This window comes from Hydra vulgaris, chromosome 12 (assembly GCF_038396675.1).
Source record: "Hydra vulgaris chromosome 12, alternate assembly HydraT2T_AEP".
In the NCBI taxonomy this organism is placed as follows: Eukaryota; Metazoa; Cnidaria; class Hydrozoa; order Anthoathecata; family Hydridae; genus Hydra; species Hydra vulgaris.
In genome coordinates, this window is record NC_088931.1 from 1,226,067 (window position 1) to 1,246,212 (window position 20,146).

The 20,146-nt window shown below is 27.6% G+C and overlaps 2 protein-coding genes across 2 annotated transcripts; both read right to left on the reverse strand.

Annotated features, from left to right (window-relative positions):
- Positions 1–681: 681 nt before the first annotated feature.
- LOC100210590 (histone deacetylase complex subunit SAP30L) lies at positions 682–18,736 on the reverse strand. The gene is made up of 6 exons (XM_065811175.1): positions 18,704–18,736; positions 9,285–9,445; positions 9,112–9,213; positions 3,345–3,443; positions 1,261–1,383; positions 682–1,180 (listed from the first exon to the last, which is right to left on the reverse strand). The coding sequence occupies exons 2-5, from the start codon at positions 9,432–9,434 to the stop codon at positions 1,264–1,266; spliced, it is 471 nt and encodes a 156-aa protein (XP_065667247.1). The 5' UTR covers positions 9,435–9,445; positions 18,704–18,736; the 3' UTR covers positions 682–1,180; positions 1,261–1,263.
- On the reverse strand, positions 10,064–12,763 carry LOC100214173 (nuclear RNA export factor 1). The gene is made up of 2 exons (XM_065811174.1): positions 12,299–12,763; positions 10,064–11,892 (listed from the first exon to the last, which is right to left on the reverse strand). The coding sequence occupies exons 1-2, from the start codon at positions 12,477–12,479 to the stop codon at positions 10,133–10,135; spliced, it is 1,941 nt and encodes a 646-aa protein (XP_065667246.1). The 5' UTR covers positions 12,480–12,763; the 3' UTR covers positions 10,064–10,132.
- Positions 18,737–20,146: the final 1,410 nt, after the last annotated feature.

The window sequence follows — 20,146 nt, forward strand, 5'->3', positions numbered from 1 at the left end:
GTGACTCGAAAACTAATATTGCAACAAAACTATGCAATAATAATCTTTATATTAAATGCGAAAATATTTAAGGTGAAACACTAAGAAGGCCTAAATTTTACTTTTAGATTAGTTAACTATTAATGAACTTAAAGTTGCTTTCAAATATTATAACGAAATAAAGAAACGATGAAATTAACGCAAATATTGTAATTGATTTTATAAAATATACAGACATCTATTTGGTGAAAAAACTTATGCGCAATATAAAGCTGTTAACAGCTCTTTTTTTACATTTGGAGAATTTATTTGTTTCAATTACAATTAATACTAGCAATCATCAAATCCTATTAAGAAAAAAACTAATTTTTTATGGCATTACTTAACCGTAAACAGATTTTGAACCACAACTCTTTGGTTCAAAAGTTACTAACCGTAAACAGTTTGTTTACTAATTGTTTACAGTTTCAAGATCCCGTATCTGAGGTGTTAATGAATATAAAGTGCGGTGTTCCACAAAGATCTATACTCCTTTTTATAATATACATAAATAATTTTTATAAATCAAGCTTTTTTATAAATAAAGCTTAACAACCATAAACTTGGCAAATGTCATCGATTTATTTTTGTCTCATGAAAATTTAAATATGCTTTTTACTAATATGAAAAACTAATGTTTTACTAATATGAAAAAAGTTGATATTTTGTCTCATTAAACTTCATTGTTAACTTAATTCTATACAAGTTTTTTTTAGCCTGATTTTAAAAAGTATTCATATATTTAAAAGATCAATAACATAACTGTTATTGCAGACATGAATCTATGACAACCAGACATTACGAATATTGCAAGCATAAATTCATAAAAAATCGTCTCTATACGCACAGTGAATTAGCGACACTTCCACTGAACAATTTTGGTATCCATGAAAGCTTTATACTTTTATTACAGAAGCAATTATATGAACGTGCAAAAACTTCAACACAGAAATATTCCAATAGAATAAAAATAAAAACAACTTCCATTTTTCCAAATTTCTAAAATTTGAGTTGCACTATCTCATTCTTAATTATTTTCTCGTATGCTGTGATGTTAACAATGTATTTGCTTAAAAACACAAGCATCATGGGATATCTCATTTTTGTTCTTTTCCAATGCCTTGGATTAATTGGAAAGCACAGTGTATAAGCACAGTAAACTCTAAGTAATAAAAAAATAAATTGAAAACTAAAAGAAAAAGTTAGCGAAAAAAACAACAACAACAAAAAGTCATAACTTACTACTTAAGCAGCATCTATTGGGTGCTGATCAAATTTACTTCTCTGTGTCTTAACCATATAAATAAAATAGGTAATTGTTTCTTTTTCAGGAACAGAAATCCCTTTAAAATGTTTACTGATTGACTAGAAAAAATAAAAATAAAAAAAACTTTTTATTTCTACATAAAAATTTACTGCATTCATAGTTTTACATAAACATCATTAATAAGTCGTTAAAAAAAGTTATCAAAGTTTGAAGAGCATTTTGAATGAGGAAAGAAAAATAATAAAAAAAATAATAACAATTCATCTTTTGCGTTAATGTTTTGTATAAACATATCTCTAGTTTCAATTTTTATATTTAGAAACTAGAAAAAATAAATCTCCTTTAATTACACCATGTATTATTATTTTAATAATTAGTTTACGAGATAATTTTATAAAACTTTAAATGTTAAAAAATTGTTAAGTTGTAAAATTTAACATTATAAAATTTGAGATGTTAACATTTTATTTATGTAAAATTTGAATCAAAGTACCTTTCTTTAATTTTTAGGTCTATGTTTTTATTTGATCAACGTAAAATTTTCACGCTAAAATATTAAAAAAAAAAAAAGGTGGGGGTTGGGAGGGATGTTATTTGATTATTTACCTTATTTATTTTAGATCAGAAAAACCTGTAAGAATAATAATTGTTGTGATTGTTAGTGCAAGTGTTTTTAATTTACTTATTATGGAGTCCTAACCTCAACCTCAAGACATTAATAAACTGAAAATCCTAAAAATTTTGTGGTTTTTGATGTTTATGAGATAATAATCAATGCCAAAATTATAAATCAGCTACACAAGTTTTACAATTAGTTTACATCAAACCATCAAATGAGGTTTATGCATCTTTTAGTAACACGTAAACAACAGCCAGGAGAAGGTTTTGATGAATCTGAAAGCTTCTAAAGTTTTAGCAAAATACTTTAAACAGGTGTCTGCAATTGAATATCGTGTTGATGTTTATTAGAGATGCATTTATAACTGGGATAAAATTGCAAGGCATCAGACAGTGACTACTAGAAAACAGTGCAATATGTTTTTAAAAGCTAGAACATTGGAGTCCGCACAGAAAAATGCAGGAAAGTGCCATCAATATAACACAGCAGATTCTACAGTTGCTGAAACAATGAAAAATTTAATGCAATCAAACTCAAAATCTGTTTTAACTTACTGGAACTGTGGAAATCAAAGACCAAGGTTGTCTGTCCTGCCAGCGAGTTGATTTGTTATAAACGTGGGAAAGTTAGCTGATTTGCCAAGCTATATAAGTTTTCTAAACTTATAACAGCAGGGATGAATGTTGTTGATCAACCTTTGAACTCATACAATCCTTCACTTATTTAACTAGACTACCCTGAATATGGAACTAATTTACAGAAATTTGCAGCCTCCAGTTCAGCTCTGACTAAACTAACAATTGTTATATTAGTTAATAGTTCATATATAAAGTTACCTTTTAAAGCTTAGGTATTCTCTGATGTTCTCTATTCTCTAAGATCCTTAATAAATACTAAAACAATGGAGACACCTCATGAAAGAATGTTTAAACACCTGTGTAAAACTGCTACTGGATGTGCTGTACCTTCATGTTATCCCAAACCAATAATGTTAAAAAAACAGACATGTAACAATAAGTATGAACAATTAGTTGATAAAGCTCAACTCATAGACGCTAACCCTAAATATGCTCATATAAAGATATTTTAAACAAACAAAAAAATCAACGACGACATGTACTAAAACTCTAAGGAATAAAATGCGCTTGAATAAATTATCAAGTCTGTAGATTGCGGAGTATATTATGGAGACTATTTGGCCTACAAAAAAACGAAGAAGGCGAGCTTTGACTAAAACAAAAAAGTTAGTTTTTCTTTTAATCAAAAAAAAATTAGGCCAAGCGTTTTTCTTTATAGTTCTCTTTAATAAAAACACAACATGTCTTAGAGGTTTGGTATTCCTTTTATAATCTTCTTTGTTTTCTGGTAACTCTGAACTTAAATAGTGCTTGCTTGCAGCCTTGTTGTTAAAATAAAATAAAATAAAAATTGTTTCAATACCTCAATAAGCTGAGATTTGCTCATACCAGGTCGAGTCGGGATTCGATAATATCTTTTATAACGTCTTAACGTAGCAATTTGAAGTTGGCTGAGTTCAACCTTTACAAAAAACATTAATATAAATTATTCTTTTATATATACTGCTTATACAACTTTTAAGAATAAAGATTTATTACAGCAGAAGAATTATAAATTGACGGTCAAAGTTGGTGACTGTCAATCGAATTGCAGATAAAAAAGGTTTTGAATCTTTTAAAGTTTGTAAACATATTTTTTGTTGATATTGAGCTGATGTATATTTATAAATATTTTTGCTTCATAAAATAATTTTAAAAATCTTTTTCTGCAGCAATAAATGATTTTTTTAAATTGTTAACATTATTTTAATACAGAAGTTTTATTGATTTTATAAACCATATACAATTATATGGTTTATAAAAAACGATACATGATTTTTTTTTTGTTACATGAAAACATAGAGTTGATTAAACAAAAATTTTTTTCTATTTTTTTGTTGTGTAAATTCAAAATATTTTTATTTAAATAATTAATTAAATAATTTAAATTATTATTTATATGGCTTTAAAGTTTAAAGTTACTAAAGTTTTTATAAGAAAATTTTATAAAACATTTTTGTTTCTATAAACTGACATAAGCTTAATGAGTTTTAAGGTATTTAATGAGAAACAAAAAATAATTCTAAAAAATCATTAATAATATAAGTATCAAAACGTTTAAAATCAGTTTTTAAGTCATGTTCATATGTACTTCAACAAATTATTTTTAATTGTATTAAACTTTTGGATCTCAAGTGAAAATTTCATAAGATCAAAGTTGTGCGTCCCAGTACCTTAGCAGTCCCTGGTTACTCTTTTTAATAGGTAACTTTGAAATACTTAACTTTGAAAATCAGCTGTCCTCCTCCATGACCTCTGATTTAAATACATATCTAAAATTTTATGGAGAGGTAGTTAAAAGTATTAAGGTTTATTTTATTGACTTTGTACATAAAAAATGTAAAGATTTGTTATGCTATCATTTTGCATATATCAGAACTTAAAATGAAGCTCTAGAAATAATAGTAATAATGAAGTTTGTGATGCGCCATCGGCAAAGGCTGATTGAGGCTAATGATAGGGTTTAATGTATATATATAAAGGTAATATCTTAATATTAGGTATGCAATTTGCATATGTAAGGTGTGCCTATGCACCAGTTTGGTTTGGCTTATTAGCCAATGCCGATTAATCAACCGAAACCATCAGCCGATTGATCGGCCAATGGTCAAGCTGATTAATAAGTCACTAGTTACCAATAGCATAGGCTAAGTAGGTCGAATCACTTCTGATGAATAGGTACATGTTAAATATGTAATTTAAATCCTTAATATTATCATAATACCCTTAAATAAATACATTAAACCTATTATTAGCCACAATCGGCATTAGCCAATGGCACATCACTATAAATTAATATATATAAATAAACTAACAACCTAGCAAAAACTATGCCAGGCAGAAAGAAATGTTTTGTTGCTACTTTTTTCAATGAGGTACTTGTAGAACCTGGAGGTTTTAAAACTCAACAAGTTGTATGCAAACCTGTTAAACCTATTATTAGCCATAATCGGCATTTGCCGATGGCACATTACTAATTGAAGTATCATAATATTTATAATGCAATATTAATAGTCCTTTTTGTTTTAGTTAAAACTTTTTCCTTTTAGCTTCAGTTTGAATTGATTTATTATTGCAAGCTTATAATGTAATTATTAACCATTTCTTGAGGGCTGCTAATGATAATAAAAAATTTGATGACTTGAATATAGTTACAGTTTTAGATTATTTTAAATTTTGCAGAAAAACATTTCTAAAAAAGAGTTATTAAGTAAAGTTTTTTTTCATTATTATTTAGTAAAGTTCAAAAACTAGGAGTCCATAGATATTTAATATATATTTTTCAGATTATTAAACACTAGTGGTGATAGATGATATAAATTAAATATTATTCTAATTGCATGTATTTGTTTGTTATACAAGCAATATTTTCACATTTAAGATAACAATAAGTAAAAAAAATAAGTAAAACTGAAGACTTGAAAAGTTAAAGGTTGTATATAAAAGAAAAACATGAAGATGGCTAATAGTTACAAGGTTTTTTTGATGTGCAAGGAAAAAAACTGGATTAATAAAAGTTTTTATAGCATAAAGAGACAAATAGAGTAAAAGGATGCAACTTGTTGAATAAGAAACAAGCAAGAATGAGTTTTGGTTTATCGTAATTGAGATGATAGTTTGTTTGAGCATTGACCATGATTGTATTTGTAAAAAAAAGAAAGAAATGCAACTTTAAAACAATGGGAGAGTAGTTCAAGCTTGGCAGATAAAGCAGTTCTAATTTATTATTATTATTATTATTTTATATGTTAATTCACCTCGCCAAGGCTGAAAATGCCACTACAGACAAGGAGGCTACTTAATTATATATTTGAGAGAGTTATATAGTTAGGAGAGATTCATGTTTCGGAGTTATATAGTTGTGAGGGTTGTAACCCTCTCTTAACTATATAACTTCGAAACAAGAACCTTGACAACCAAGGCTGCTGCGCAGAGAAACAAGTTGAGCACAGTACTACCAAGGACGTGGCAGGGATCAAACTTGGTACCTCTCGCTTATGACATAAGCGCTCTACCACTACACCACAACCGCATTACATTTACAATGTGTTTTTAGACTTTGTCTGAGAGTAAGAGGGTTGTTATTCATCAATATAGGAATACCAACATTATTGCAATATTTTTTTGCAGTTAATAAATAAGTTTTGTTGGCTAACAAAAATTGCAGATTTTAAGTCCAGAATTTAAACCCATAAGTCATAGCAAGCCTTAGGCTGTTACAGAAGAGAAATCAGCTGCTTGTTCTAAGCAATCAAAAAGTAAAGATTTTTATAAAGGAACAAAAGCTTCTGAGATGCACTTTATGCATACATATTATGGATATAAACATATATGTTTGCTATTTATTTAATGCTGGCATATATGGTGTAGTATTTGTCGAAAGAGAAGATAATGATGATTATGATTATCATGTTAATCATAATAATGTTTATATATGCATATATATACAGATAACATGAATTTTGAATTAAAAAAAATACTTTAAGATGTATAAATGTTTATGCAGCCACGGCTATATTTTATCATACCCAGCCCCGGTAAAATATCAACCCAAGTCGTTTACTAGTGAAGGTAAATGTTTAGAGTTGTCAGGTAAAGGAGTCACAAATTTAACTACCTGAATAAGAGATTAAGAAATGTAGAGGTTATAGGGTTTAGTAACAGCAGGCTCAGTGGCATTAGAGCCAAGGCATTCAATATGATGATCATTAGTCGCCAATAACAACAATATTGGCAAAGAGTAAAGAGAAAAGGCATGATCAATTTGATCAGAAATTACATCTAAAAAAGTGCAGTCTTGGGAAGAAGTAGAATGATAAGAAATAAAGAGAAAAGTAATAGAGTAAAGAGATGCCAAGCAGAAGTAAATAAAAGAATGGTCAAACGATTCAAACCTGATTTCATGACAAATAGGTGAATTGATACATATGTATTCCCCAAACCTAACATGTGACTATTGGAGTGTTTGCAAATTAAAGGATAGTACACATCAACACTGAGATCTGAAGAAGGAATAGCGGAATTTAAATTAGTCTCACTAAAAGCAAGCAAGTCTTTTAAAAGTAAATTTTGCAAGAAGATACAATTGATAGGTTGCTTCGCAGACCATGAATATTTGTAAAAGATATATTAACACAGTTAAGTGGTGGGAATGGTTTTTTTATGTTTAATATTTTGGGTTACTTTTGGTATGATTTATCTGTAATAAATCATGCCAAAATTCTAAACAATGAGCTATGCAGTTGCTTCAGTCTCATTAATTAATCCAAAGTTGTAACTTAGGGCTCCTTATATGGCCTCGACAATGTGCACCTAAAGCATTAACAGGGACATCATCATGTGCAACATAGCACTGTTATTACTCTGATATTTTACAGCTGTTGATAAAACCAGCCACTCTGAGAGCTACCACATAAGTTTTTTTTTTAACATCTTCACTTCCAACAAGGCTGCGAGCAACCAATATTAGAGTTGGAAGTTACTGAAGAGAAAAGATAAAGTTTATAGAGCAAGATAACAACTAACAGACAACTTAAAAGATTGCAAATTATATTAATCAAGAAAACAAGAGGAAGGAAGTGAATTCCAAAGGACTGATGTTTGAGGAAAAAAACTTCACAAATAAGAACTTTTGGAGCACTTAGGAACAGTAAAAAGATAAGACTAAATTGAATGATGAGTAAAACGAGAATGAGTTTTAGTAGATGGTACAAGAGACACAAGCTCTTTAGAGCAGAGTCCATTATAGTATTTATAGAAAAAAGAAAGAGAAGCAACATTACAACGAGGTGATAATGGTTGGAGGTTGGCCGCAAGAGCCGGTCCAACTATGTTTACAATGCATTTTTGCACTTTGTCTAAAGAGAAAGGGCATCACTCGAAGATCCGCCTCAGATATGGCAACAGTATTCCAACAAAGACGGATTTGAAATTTATAGAGATAAAGAATAGAATCCTGAGTAAGAAAGTGGCGAACAGGATAAAGCAGATGCTAAGGTTGTGTCTCTTTGAATTTGGGAATGCTAAGGTTGCATCTAGCTAGGATGCAAAGCTTGCATCTCTTTAAATTCGGGAAACCTTACTACCAGCCAGCCTCAGAACCATTAAACTGAGTTTCAGAGACTTGTACTCTCATTAGGAGATAATAAGAAGAGTTACATAGCCACTATCAAGGAGGCACAAGCAAAAATCTATGACTAGAGTCAAGAAAATCCAGCAATCACCAACCTAGGCAGAAAACAATCTAACACAGGTTTACATCTACACCAGCCTAATAGATAAAATTAGGGGTTTAGACTAGTCAGCAGAATTATTCTGCCTATCCTTCAAGTCTTTGCTGATGTAGACACCAAATAACACTGAAACCAGAAAGAAATAAAAACAACTAATAGATTTATAGATTTTTAGAGCATAAAGAAAACTCAACAAGAACTAGAAAATTTAAGAAAACAACTTGTTAGTTTTTGTATCTATTCTTGCTCTTTTGCTTTTAGTTTTATAGCAAACTTTGTGCATGCGTAATATTTCCAAAATAAAGTTTGACATTAATAATTTGGAATTTTATTTTAGAAACACTAATAAAAACATAAGAAAAACCTTTTAAAAAATAAATTAAAAAAGCGAGAATGACAAGTTTTGATTTATTAGCAACCTAATATTTGTATTTTGTTTACACATTTGTCTTAAATTTCTAATGATTTTGATTCAATAAATAACTTATTATTTGAAAATATTTTTGTACATGATGACATAAAAAACATTACAAAAATTATCATGTTGCAAATAAATCTTGGCAATATTTGAATTAAGAAAATTATATGCCTAATAATCATATTCTAAAAATGTGGCAATCAATATCAATGCATCTTAAATTCCAACATAAGCTGACTTTTCAACATAAATCAAAAAAACTTTGATACCAAAAAAAAAGTTTCCTACATAAGACTAAGAAATAAAATCTTTTTACTTTAACAATAATGTGAAAAAAAAAAAAAACTAAATTAAATTATTAAATGTTTATACTCATTAAACTCATTAAACTGTGTATTTGTAACAAACTGTGTGATATTTGCAATAAACTGCTTACAAACCTCCGGGCTTTCATTTTCTTCATCTGAATCTTTTCTTTTTCTTTTATTTCTTGCTTTCTTTATAATGTTTTTGTGAAAATCGCATATATATCTATGTCTTGCCTGGAATAATTGAAATAAAATCTTATACACAAACTTAAATATATAAAACAAATTATAAAAAAACAACTCACATTTTGGTCAAGTGAAAACTTTAGCTTTCTTTGTTCCACAAGTTTTTGAACACGAAAGTTGAAGCTAGCATTCCCTGATACACGCTTACAACGTTCTGAATTCTCAAGCAAACAGCATATTTCTATTTTGGTTTCTTTGTCTGTTGACATTATTATTACAACTAAAAGTTTTTAAAAGAACATATTTTAATGTACAAATTTGTTAAATAATTAGATTAACGCTAATTTGCACTTTAGCATTTTAAATGCAACTGGCGATGATAAAGCAACTGCAACTGAAGTGTTAGAAGCCAGTATTTAAAAGCTTGAGTATTTGCAACATGCATGTTTTAAAACACTGGTTTTAACCCAGACAGTTTTCTAGATCAAGTAAAAAAATAATAATAACTATAATAATGAAAAAAGCTGTTTGAAATTTTTTTACATACTGCTAAATTTTAATCCATACTTTTTAGATTTTTTAAAATTATTATACTGATTTTATATAAATAAACTTATTATCCTGAATGTTTCCATAAATATATTTTCAGGCATGTAGTATAGTTAATCAATTTGTGTAATACTTAAATTAAATAAAAAATCGAATAACCATACAATGCCATATATGTTTAAAAAAATTACAAACTTGCTTAAGTAGAAGTACTAAATAATTCTTAGGCATTTAAAATCCATGTAAGATATAAAAGAACTTGAATTTATATATTAAGGGTTTATATAGTCTATAATTTAAGGTGGCAGTAAACATGTACATTATATTACGAAAAACAAACAAACAAAAATTCTCAACTATTAATACCAATTCAAACAAAAAAGTTTACAGTCAGAAATATAATTTAATTTAATAAAAATTATATAACAAATGCTTCTGGTGGAATTTTTCCCAAATTATTTAGTTCAGTAAACTTTATACCAGCTTGCTCAAAATTCCATCCATTTGATGCTAAACAATCAAAAGACCATTTCAAGTTCATTTTAGAGTGCAAAGAAAACTGTTTTACTAGTTCTTGTTGTTTTGTCTCATTTAACAATTCTTGCTCTTTTGCCTCAATTGGTTTTATTTCGAACTTAGCTAGTTGTGCATCAGTGATATTTCTAATGTGAAGTTCATCATTTATAATTAAAAACTGGGAATTTGTTTCAGGCACACTAACGAAAACTCTAGAAAAACCTCTTAAAATATTCAACTTCTTTTCCAAAAAAACTCCATGAATAGTGAATACAAGACATGATGGTGTCACAACAGGTATATCAACAACAAAAGAATCTAATTTGTGTGTTGTTGTTGGCAGTTCAGTTAAAAAAGCAACAACAGCAAGTTTTGATTGTTTAATAAGCTGATGTCTTATATTTCGTTCACGTATTCGTCGCAAGTTTCTACTTATTTTGACATAATCATTCAATGAATGACTTTTGCTACTTGAAGATATTCCTGTATTCAAAGACATAGAAAACACCGCATCATTATGATATGCTCCTAATAAATGTTGGCGATAACTTGCATCGCTAGAATCATATATCTTATAATAATTTTCTAAAAATGTTGCAATCAATTTTAATGCATCTTGGTTTTCAGCATAAGCTGGTTTTGATTCTGGAATAATAGATTCTGAGAGCAAGTCACATTTAATAGCTTTTGGTAGAACAACGCCATCTAACTCTTCAATATCAGGTAGTTTACTGCGAATCTCTGCTATATAGGCAACATTGTCTGACTTGTAATTATCTGAAAATGGATTATCATTTAAAAACAACCTTTTTAACTTTTTGTTTGAAGCAATTTTTGTTAATTCCCCTGAAAAGCGAATTTGATTTCTTGACAAATTTAACTCCTCTAATTCTGGACACTTATCTGCTAAAAATTCAAGAGTGTTTAATCTAGTAATACCATTATGTGACAAATCCAAAGATTTTAATTGAGGGCATATAGAATTTATAATTGTAAATATAGTGTTCATAAATTTAAAATTTCCAGCATGGCCTTCTATTCGATTTTCAAAAAGGATTTTCTCGCTTGAAATATTAGACAAATCTAACTTGACTAGTTTAACATCATAACGATTACCAAGAAAGGTTTTTAAGACTTCTAATTTTTCAGGTGAAGTTTCAACAGAAGTATTACTAGAAGACTTCTTTTCGTCTTTATTTATATTATTATTAGGAGGTCTACTAGGCCGTACAGTAAAAAACAATTTTGACCCATCTTTAGTAGTGACAATGTTACTTGCACTTTGAACAGCATCTGCAATCATTTGGCCTTTAAGAAAAAAAACAATATTATCTTTAAAAGTATGGTAGTCAACTTCTTCAAAGGAAACCTTTGCTATTTGCTTGATTTTATTTAGCAACCAGTCTCGATTATGTTTTTTGCCTTCTGGCACCACAACTTTAAACCAATCACTTTCATCTCTATCTCTTTCTTTGTTTCCAAATCCACTACCACCATAATTACTGCGATGTAAATGCTCCTCATCTCTCATTCTTGCATCCCCATCATCATCATCATCGACAAATCTATGCTTTGGTTTAAAATTTCCTTTTCCACATCCTCTGCCACCACTATTTCTATTATTAAAACCACCTCCTCTTTTCCAACGACCACCATTATTTCCTAAAATCAAACTTTTCAGTAAGTAACTTACATATTATATATACATACATATATATTTAAATATATATATATATATATATATTTTTATATATATATATATATATATATATATATATGTATATATATATATATATATTTATATATATATATATATTTATATATATATATATATCTATATATATATATATATATATATATATATATATATATATATATATATATATATATATATATATATATATATATATATATGACTTTAATTGATGTAAAAATTAGGGAAATAGATGCTTACGAAACAGACAATAAAAATGATAAATATAGTAAGCATTATATTCTTTATTTGATTTATATATAAATTTTTGCTGCAACTTTATGTATGTATTATACTAATACATGTAATTTTTACCTGAACCAGACCCACGATAACTTGATGTATTAGCTTTATTTTCAAACCCATCTGTATGATAACGTCGATTTTCAAATCCACCTTCGCTTAAACGTCTTTCGATCGATCTTGTACCGTTAGAAGAGATATTTACTGAGAAATTTGCATCATTGACTGCTTTTTTGAAGCCCCTGAAAGCCATTTTAGGTCTGTATTATGCTCCAGTTTTTATTATTTCAAACCTTATTCAAAATAGCAGAACATTATCGAGACAAAAAAACGCTAAAATTAAAGTTTTTTTTACTACCGTTTTTTTAATACCGTCAACTCGAACACAGGATAACCAAAACGGGGTTTCGCCGTAATTATTCCAGTAAGGGAATTTTTTCTTAAAAGAAAGGTACACAGTAAGGGAATTTTTTCTTAAAAGAAAATCATTATATGGAAAACTTGTTATTTCTTAATAACGTAAAGAAAATCATGGAGCAATTTTTCGTTTAAGAAAAAACTTTATGAATTTTATAATTACCTATATATCTCAAGTTAAACACCTGTTATTGAAAAATAGAATTTTGTGTTGTTATAAACAACGATATTGAGCACACAACGAAATATTGTTTATAAAAATCATTTGTTATTGGTGAAAGGTAGTTATTTAGTTTTTATGAAAAAAGATATGTAAAAAATGAACCTTTCAAAAATTATATTTTACCCGCTAAATTATATTTAAAAGTTTGTTCTTGCGTGTTTTTTTTAAAAAGAATGAGCGAAAATGACAGCTGTGTGTACTAAACAAAATTTCTTTTTTTTTTTTTTTTACAACTTCAATAAATTTTCACATCGTTACGTTGCAATTACATGACATAATATGAGCCCATGAGATGCATAGTGGTATAAGTCACTTTTTTCAATATTTTAGTTATTGCCACCAATGGTTAGCATTTTGTTTATTCTATTACATGGCAGAGTGGTATAAGTCTAATGATATCGATAATGATGCTTATTTTATTTACTTCCTCTAAAACAGTTTGATGATTTATGATATGATGTCTACTAAATCCCTCTGTATCTCAAAACTAGATATGAGCGACTTATACCTCTATGCATCTCAGGGGCTCATATAATGCAACGTAAAAAATAAAAAATATAACATAATATTACCAGGTATAACATATCATAATAAAAAGTGATTTAAAAAGTATAACTATGTATAACGTAAACTAATAGTGTTTCTTGTCATAAAAACTATCAGTATTATTATTAGACTTATCATCGAGTACCTTTTTAAATGGTTAAATAAAGTCTATTTTATATTTATATATAGTCAAATGTGGTTAAGCAGTATGCAGTCAGTGATACATATAAATATTTTAGTATAAACTTTGTTGTTAAGTTTAGTACATGTCAATATAATCTTGATATTAAGTATGAGGTGTCCTAATTTGTTTTTCAAGTTGGAAGAGTTATTTCAACTTTAAGTTCTATATTTTATGATATTATTTTGTTATATAGGTACGGACCCCGGTAGGAAATAGAAAACCGTGAGAACTTTGTTGTTCTTTTAGGCAGTGTGAAGTTGCCTGTTGCTCTTGTTATATATCTATTAGAATTAACTTGAAAGGAGTTATCTAAAAAAATGCGATGGGACTAGTCCAAGTTTGTATTTAAGCACGATTGTTCATTTGGTAAACATTTAGTGCATTCGCGGTTTTTATTAAGGGTTCAGCATGGTTGAGTTTATCTTTATTATAAACTAATCTTGATGCATGTTTTTGACTTATATAAATAGTACTCGATTTGGATTTGTGTGTACTTGCCCATCTAATATTAGCTTATGTAAGATAACTTTGGATGTAAGAAAAATAAAGCGATTTAAGATTATGTTGGGATAACATTTTTTTTTTTTTTAAAGTTATAAGTTTGCCGTTTAAAATAATTACAACTCTCGTATTGGTAAAATATACACATGGCGGGGGCAAGAAGAAGACAAAATAGTCTTATCGCCAAGCTCCCAATAATCCGTAAATAATATAGCTGTCAAATCTTGTCATTAAAAAAGTTATCAAATATAAAAAGAAAAAAAAAGATTTTTTTTTTTTTTTTTTTTTTAAAAAAAAACAACAACAAAAAAACAAAAACAAAAACAAAAAACAAACAAACAAACAAAAAAACAAAAAAAAGACAAGAAAATAGAGATAATAAATTCGAAAACTTATTTTCAAATATAATTGAACACAAAGCAAAAATGAAAAAGAAACAAACAAACAAAAATGATATTTGAAACTATATATAAATGTTTTTAGTTATTGCGATTAAGAATTCTTAATTAGGAAATATAATGAAAAGAATTTAAACTTCGATAGCAAGACCTTTAGTTTTTCATAAAAAGAAAATAAAAAATAAAAAATAAGTTTTTTAGTGAACTAAGTTTTTAAGTTACCTTTGCAAATAAAATGAAAATATACTATACAATATTTTAAAGACCAACAAATAAATATAGCTCTAGAAGTCCTTCATGTTTTGATTAATTAAAATTATTTCTTAATTATTGATTTAAAAATATTTATGTTTGCAAGCGTTTTGATGTCATTTCTAATTACTTTACTCCATAGTTGTGGGCCTCTAGTTGTGATGGAAAACTTAGTAGCTTCAAAGTGATTTTTAGCTTGAACATAATTATTGTTTGCATGTCTAGTAAGGTATTTGTGCTGTATTTTTTTAAATAGCGTTTTAAAAATATTTGGCATCGTATCGTTATTGATTTTATACATAAAAATTAAATAATGATATATATTTATTTGGTAAACATTTAAGATTTTTAGATTAATAAATAGTGGTTGTAAATGAGAGAGACGGTCTGCGTTGGATATTAATCTTATGGCATGTTTTTATTTGTTCAATAGTTTGTTTAGTTTTTTTTTATTGGTGCTGCACCAAGCAATGTTAGCATAATTGAGATAACAATGAATAAAAGAGAAGTAGATATGTTTTAAGCAAGTTTGATTTAGATAAGGTTTTACCTTATAAAGTATGCCAATATTTTTAGAAATTTTATTTTCGATTAATTTTAAGTGGTTTGTCCTGGTGATATTTTCGTCAAGAAGAACACCTAGAAACTTCATTGAGTGTTCTCTTTTTATAAATTGATTCCCGATGCTAATATTTGGGAGCTTTAGAAATAATTTGATAAAAGCGATGAAAAAAAATATACTTAGTTTTGGTTAAGTTTAATGACAATTTATTTGTATTAAACCATTCAGTTACTTTTAACAGTTCTTCGTTGACTGTTTTAAATAGAGTTTTTATGTTACTATGGGAATAAAATAAATTGGTATCGTCAGCAAACAAAACAGAGTCTAAAATAATCGAAGCTCTGCTTAAGTCGTTAATGTAAATTAAAAACAAAAGCGGTCCTAAAATGGATCCTTGAGGAACTCCACAAGTGATTGTCCTATTGTCAGTTTTACCACCATCATAAGAAACATACTGCTTTCTATTAGACAAGTAGCTTTTAAACCAAACTATATTTGCATTCTTAACTCCGTAATTTACTAGTTTTTTTACTAAGATATGGTGGTCAACAGTGTCGAAGGCTTTGCTAAGGTCTATAAAAATACCTAATGTATACTCTTTTTTATCAAAGGCTCGAAAAATATCATGAACAAGTTTAAGAATAGCATGATCAGTTGAATGACCTTTTTTGAACCCAAATTGTTTGTTGTATAAAATATTATTTGTTTTTAGAAAAGACAATAGTCTATTATACATTATTCGTTCCAGTATTTTAGAGAAGCAAGGAAGAATGGAGATAGGTCTATAATTAGAGACATTAGAAGGATCACCCGATTTGAAAACTGGAATAACTCTTGCAGTTTTAAAACTTTCTGGAAATATTCCTTGTTTTAAAGAAAGATTAAAAATATGCAACAGTGGTGTTATTAAATAATGCATAGATTTTATTACAACAATACTGCTTATTTCATCAACTCCTAACCCTTTGCTTAGTTTTAATGTTTGAAAAGCAATTAATAACTCATTTTTAGTCAGTTTATTGTTGGTCATTATTGTATTGTTAGCAGTTAAATATGACTCTACGCTAAATTTACCAAGTTTTAGTTTTAAGACTAGATTTGATCCTACACTAACAAAAACTTTATTAAATGTTTTTGCAATTTTTGATTCATTAAGTATATCAACGCCATTAAAATTTATTGTTTTTGGAAGACAAGTAGTTGATAACTTTTTTTTACCAATTAATTCTTTAATGATATTCCAGGTTTTCTGAGTGTCGCCTTTGAATTTAAGTAATTGATTTGATAATATATTTTTTTTGAACGATTTATAGCTAGCTCAAAAATACCTTTATATTTTTTATAATTGGATTCATTATCAAATGATTTTTTTTTAAGAAATTTTTAGTACAAACGTTGTTTCTTTTTTGATGATTTTAGTATTCGGGTAGTTATCCATGGGTTCAAATACATTTTAGATTTAATAATTTTTGTTATCTCTGGAAATGCATTATTGTAATGTTTTTGAAATATTTGAAGAAAATTTTCATAGGCTTTGTTAGTACTTTTTATTTGCAATATATTTTCCCAGTTTTCAGAAGATAAAGATTGATTAAAAAGTTCAATAGAAACGTCATTAATGATTCGCTTGGTTATTTTTATTTTTTGCAAGTTTTTTGAAAGATTTTTTTGAGTTGCAATAAAAATTGGAAAATGATCCGATATATCAGATATAAATATTCCAGTTTTAACTTTTGTGTCTGTAAATTTGTTTGTTATAATTTGATCAATTGAGGTTGCACTATTTTTGGTAATTCTAGTTGGTTTACTTATGGTTGGAATAAATCCATTTTGAAATACTAAATTAAGAAAATTTCTGACGTTTTTATTTGAGTCATATTCTAGTACATTTAAATTCAAATCGCCCACAAGGTAAACGCATTTACTACAAACATCTTTATTTGTAAATGAACTTTTTATGTGTTTATCAAATATTTTCATATTACCTGAAGGCGGTCTGTATAAAACATGCACAATTACGTTTTTGGTAGTTTTACTAAATATTTCAATTGACAATGAATCACAACCATTACTTGCTGTACAATAATCACTTCGCGGTTTATAAATAATTGAGTTTTGGATAAAGATGCATACTCCTCCTCCTGGTTTTTCAGAGTTTCTAAGTTGATGAACTACTTTATAATTTTTAACTGAAAATTTGAATTGTTTTCAATTTCAATATTGTGACACCATGTTTCTGTAAGGCAAATAACTTTAAACTCCGTTTTTGTGCTGAGTAAAAAAAGTTTAAACTTCTCAAAATTTTTTGAATGCTTCTAATATTTAAATGAAGGATTGAGAATGCATCTATATCTATTTCGGGATTTGAAGTATTTAAGTTGTAATATAATGGACTTATTTTTTTGATTTCATCGCTACTATTATAAAAATTAATATCTGGATCTGAATGACTCTCTAGAAGTATATTTTTGTTTACTTGAAAAGATTTAAATTGTGAGTTTGGATAAAAATTTATAGTTTTATCCATTATAAATAGAAAAGTATAAAAACCAAAAAACATAATAAATTGAAATGATTCTGATTTTTTCGAAATTCTTTTACTATTAGTTTGTCATAAATAACAATCGAGTACATACCGTTGTTCCTGTTGACTTTCATTTCTTCAAGTAATTTTTTCCGTATCACCATTGTATCGAAAGAATAATCCTCGTTTATGTAAATATTCGTTCCTTTGAGTTTGTGCGCGTTTTTCAATATTTTATTCTTATCTTTATAATTTAATAACTTCATTACAATAGTTCTCGGATTTTTTAAACTTATCTTTCCTGTTCTGTGTGCCCGTTCAATAGTAACTCCTTTTATGTTGAGATTGTTTTCAAATACTTTGATGACTTTTAATTCGGTTTCCTCCCAGCTTTCCGATTCGTTCACTTTAAGTCCATCAAGTCGTAGATTATTTCTTCTTTGCCTGTCTTCTAATTGTCGAATTTTATTTTTTTCTGTTTGACTAATTTCTGTTTTGTTGTGAATTTTTTCCTCTAGGTCATGAACTTTCTTTTCTTGAATATCTTGGGAAAAATTAAGACTCTCTTCAATATCTCTTTGAACGCATTCATATTTTTTTAATCTTTCGTTGACATTTTCAAGTTCTACTTTCCTTGATTCGTTTTCATTGAATAGAGTTTTATACGATTCTTTTATTGATAATATTTCTGCATTCAAGCCATCAATTCTGTCGTTAAGTTTCCGCTGATAAGTTTAAGAATGTCGTTTTGCTGTTTTTGAAACATTTCTTTGAATATTTCTCGAACAATACTTATTGAAACTTCTTTATCGTCATTAATGCAAGATTCTGTTGATAACTTTTTTGATTTATGCATTATTAGAATTAAACCTTATTAACACAAATAGAACTGTTAGTTTTTTGTGTTTTTTTCCGTCACATAGGTTTAACTTTGTAGAGTATAACATAGGAGAGTATAACATAGATTTAGATAGAGTATAACATAGATATTAGATAGAGTATAACATAGTAATAGAGTTATAACATTAGATAGAGTTATAACATTAGATTTATAAGAGTTATTTACATTAGAGTTTTACATTAGATATTTACATTATATTAGATATTTATATTATATTAGATTTACATTACATTAATATTTACATTAGAGTTATAACATTAGATAGAGTTATAACATTAGATAGAGTTATAACATTAGATAGAGTATAACATAGTATTAGATAGAGTATAACATAGAGTATAACATAGAGATAGAGTATAACATAGAGATAGAGTATAACATTGGTTTAACTTTGTAGAGTATAACATGTAGAACAAAGGTTTAACTTTGTAGAGTATCCCAATATTTTTGAAATTTTGATGTTTATTGTACTTATATGAGCTTTCCAAGATATATTTTTGTCAATAAGGATCCCAAGAAATTTAGTTGTTTCTGTTCTTTCAATGTTTACCTTATCTATTTTTAGTGAGGGAAAGATAGTTGGTATATTATTATTTGATTTTTGGAATGAAACAGTAGGAATTTTGTTTTTTCTGTATTAAGTGATAACTTATTTAGTTTCAACCATATATTTAATCTTTTAAGCTCTTTGTTCATACATTCATAAAGGTTTTTGATTGAGTTCGAGGAATAAAATAAGTTTGTGTCATATTAAACATAATTACATCACCTTGGGGGAACACCGCACTCAACTCTTAGTAGTTTTAAGTGTTTATAATTATCTGAAAAAACGCATTGTTGTCTGTTGCTTAGATAGTTTTTGAACCAGTCAAGGGTTATGTTTTTTATACCATAGATTTTTATAAGTAAGATATTATGATTTACAGAATCAAATGCTTTTGACAGGTCTATAAAGATGCCTAAAACAAACTTTTTTTTATCAAAAGAATCATATATATTGTTAACTAGATCTAGGATTGCGTGATCAGTTGAATATTGTTTTTGGAAACCAAATTGCTTTTTATTTAAAATTTTATTTTGGATTAAATACTCATACAATCTATTGTAGATTACTCTTTCGAGAAGCTTAGAAAAGGTAGGGAGTACCGAGATAGGTCTATAATTATTAACTAAGTATGTTTCACCTGTTTTAAATATTGGTACTACTTTAGCTACTTTAAGCTTGTCCGGTACAACTCCTGTTTTAATCGAAAACTTACAAATTTCAAATATAGGTTTATTTATCGTTGTAAAGACGTTTGCCACTACCCTACTACAGATATTATTAATACCTGGAGTTTTATTTAATTTTAAGGAATTTAGAGCAACATTAAGTTCTTGGTTGTTTAGTTCTTTGTTTTTTAGTTCGCTCT